This window comes from Rhinichthys klamathensis, unplaced genomic scaffold, assembly GCF_029890125.1.
Source record: "Rhinichthys klamathensis goyatoka isolate OS25496 unplaced genomic scaffold, OSU_Roscu_1.1 h1tg000032l_1, whole genome shotgun sequence".
Lineage (NCBI taxonomy): Eukaryota > Metazoa > Chordata > Actinopteri > Cypriniformes > Leuciscidae > Rhinichthys > Rhinichthys klamathensis.
The window spans coordinates 2,676,473-2,679,383 of NW_026606581.1; the positions used below are offsets into that span (position 1 = coordinate 2,676,473).

At 40.3% G+C, this 2,911-nt stretch overlaps 1 protein-coding gene across 1 annotated transcript; it reads right to left on the reverse strand.

Annotated features, from left to right (window-relative positions):
• Positions 1–318: 318 nt before the first annotated feature.
• Positions 319–2,040, reverse strand: nkx2.9 (NK2 transcription factor related, locus 9 (Drosophila)). The gene is made up of 2 exons (XM_056245678.1): positions 1,365–2,040; positions 319–1,187 (listed from the first exon to the last, which is right to left on the reverse strand). Exons 1-2 carry the CDS (start codon positions 1,513–1,515, stop codon positions 664–666), a joined length of 675 nt encoding a protein of 224 aa, XP_056101653.1. The 5' UTR covers positions 1,516–2,040; the 3' UTR covers positions 319–663.
• Positions 2,041–2,911: the final 871 nt, after the last annotated feature.

Sequence of the window (2,911 nt, forward strand, 5' to 3'; positions counted from 1 at the left end):
CAAACACTGTCTAACAATCGCGGGGATTAACAGAAAGGTGAACGAATTATACTAAACAAATGACAAACAATAAAGGGGGAATATATTTTATATATTTTAAAATCTTTATGATTCAAAGGAGTGATTTCATGCAGAAAGAACATTTAATACGATCTGTATAAACACAATTTGTATGGAAAATTCAAACAGAAGTAGGCTATACACTGCTAAAAATGTTTTTTTATTATTATTCTCAGATTTTTTTGTAATACATAGAAGAATAAAGAACGAAAACGTGTAACATTTTAGGATGCCATTTCATCCAAATCATGACTACACTGTTCACTGTATAAAACATATATTTTTTTCTCACTGATATATAAACTTTTGGTTTAAAACAAATACAAATTGATCAAAAATACACTATCTAACCAATTATACACATCATCAATTAATACACAAACAATTTGCAAAACGCAACTGGCCAAACCAAAACTAAATAGATCACATAATATGTGCAAACAGCATTTATTTATGAATTTTATATCAACGCTGAAAGTTTCTACTTTAATAGACCAAAGACTTTATGTAGGCTAATTAAAAACAACTTGAATGCACTTGAATCCATGCGCTGTCCTGTGGGGTAAGTCTCGAAATAGTTCGTGTGGTTAGTTTAAGTGAGTCTCACCAAACACAAAAGTGGTGACGGGAGGCCGCTGTGTTGGTAAAGTGCTGGTATGTGGGGAAAAGCGCAAAGGGCGTCTGCTGCTGTAAAGAGTGGAAACCTTGAACGCTGAAGGATGAGGATGGTACTGTTGGTGGAACGATGCATCTTCCTTTTTCTGCATCGATTGAGCAGTTCTGATACGGTTTGCCATCTCGGACCAAAATGGGCACCACGACCCTGCGCAAAACCGGAGGCTGATTGAGGTCCTGAGCGCACTCTATCCGCGCTCTCTTCATTTTGTATCTGTGGTTTTGGAACCAGATCTTGACCTGCGTGGGCGTGAGACGTAGCAGGTGCGCGAGCTGCTCTCGTTCCGGAGCGGACAGGTACCGCTGCTGACGAAAGCGTCTCTCCAGTTCATAAGTTTGAGCCTTGGAGAATAACACGCGTCGCTTCTTCCTCTTTTCATGCTCTGTATCCACTGAAAGCACATCTTGGCCCGTGGAGTCTGGTGAAGCCTCAAGGTTGCTCTCGTCTGATGCTAAAGAAGAAGAAAAAACGATTAGCCTTTGGGGGGGGGAAAACATGTGTATGCACTTTACATGTTACCAAATTGTAACACATAAATAACCCTAATTAATAGGACATGAAAAAAAGGATGGACGTTTGAAACATTTTCTTAAAATTGATTTTTTTTTTTTTTTTTTTAGGAACTTACATATATGTCCTCTGTCGTTTTCAGTCCAAGACGAGTAAGGTGAGACGGAAAACGTGTCCACTGGAGAATGGTGCGCGATGCTTTCGGAGTCGTTTTCTGGCAAATCCAAAATACTTCTCACAGTGAAACTGAACTTGTTCGAAATAGCCATCTGTAGCGCTGGAGTGCTGTTAGTTCCAGGACTGGTTCTCGGTGTTGAAGAGCTATCCTCAGTCGCAGTGCTGAAGTGATGTGTGCGTTTTCAAGACGCGCATCCAAGTGACAATGTGTACACTGATGTCGCGGTGTTTATATAAACAGCACTTGCTGGCTGCTTTCAGGCCTCTCCTACTTATGGGTTCTAAGTACCTCAATGACTCGTGTACTTAAATCCCTGTAATGGTAGGTGTGAACTCGGCAAAGAATAGCCCGTTACTTTCACAATGATGGAGGGTAACACTCTTCATCATTACTGATTCGTCCGATTTCGTGAAAAGTGGGAAACAGATAATGGTAATTGTTGAGGCTGAATCACGTCTTGGGTGGCAAGTGACAACAAGAGCCCTCCCTTCTTTCCCCCGCTCAAATAACATATCGGATATTTGCATACAAAGTGATCCATTAGCGTCCAGAGTTGGTTTTCCTAATTCGTTTATTGGGGTAATGTCGTTTATTGCAGGTGTTATTGCACAAACACGGGTTAAATGTAAGGTGATATCTCATGGTAATTCATGAAATCTATACATTCGTGGGCTCATGGAAAAGTAGCCTGCCCTTTGTGTACTGTAAAAAGCACAAAATCGTCTCCATCAAATAGATTTTTGAGATATGAAATTGAAACTTAGCTGTTTATGTTTTAAAGTTGCATCTACTCATACATCTACTCAACGTTACACTGCAGTTTTCTTATTTATGAATTTATATCAGTTTGTATTTAATTTAACAGGTTATTTCTTCCTAGAAATCCGAGATAACCACAGGAATAAATAACTTTCAATTTGGGAAAAGATCCATATATCAAGGAAACAGTAATATGTCGTTATGGACTATTGCTTACTCCTTCACCTCACCAGTAAGTGCGCGAGGCATCACTGGGTTCGGATGATTCCTGAGAGAGCGCGCTCTGGATGACTGCAGAGACCCTCCCAAACAGAGTGGGTATCCGTTCTCGTCTAGTCGTCCTGGGTGGTCGGCCGAAAAAAGGAACACAAATACATGCCAACCAGCGACCAGGAACAAAAGAGGGAAATGTAGCCCCGCGTCCGAGACCCGTTGGAAGCATTTGTTCCAGTCAAGATTTTGCATTTGTTCAGTCCTGAAATAATGCTTGATTGACGCCCCCGCACAATGTCCTTTAACTTTCTCGAATAAATCCGAGCTTGTTTCATGTTGTCATGGTTTTGAATAGGGATGAACGGGATCTGGGCATCTACTGCTACACGTCTAGCTGCTTACGTCTAAACTGAATTATTAGTTATGCGTTTCCAAACGGAATTAAAAGACTTTTCGTTTCCATCAAATTTCAAGTTGTGTCCTGATTAATCAAAGTCTTTTAAAAAATAGATTTT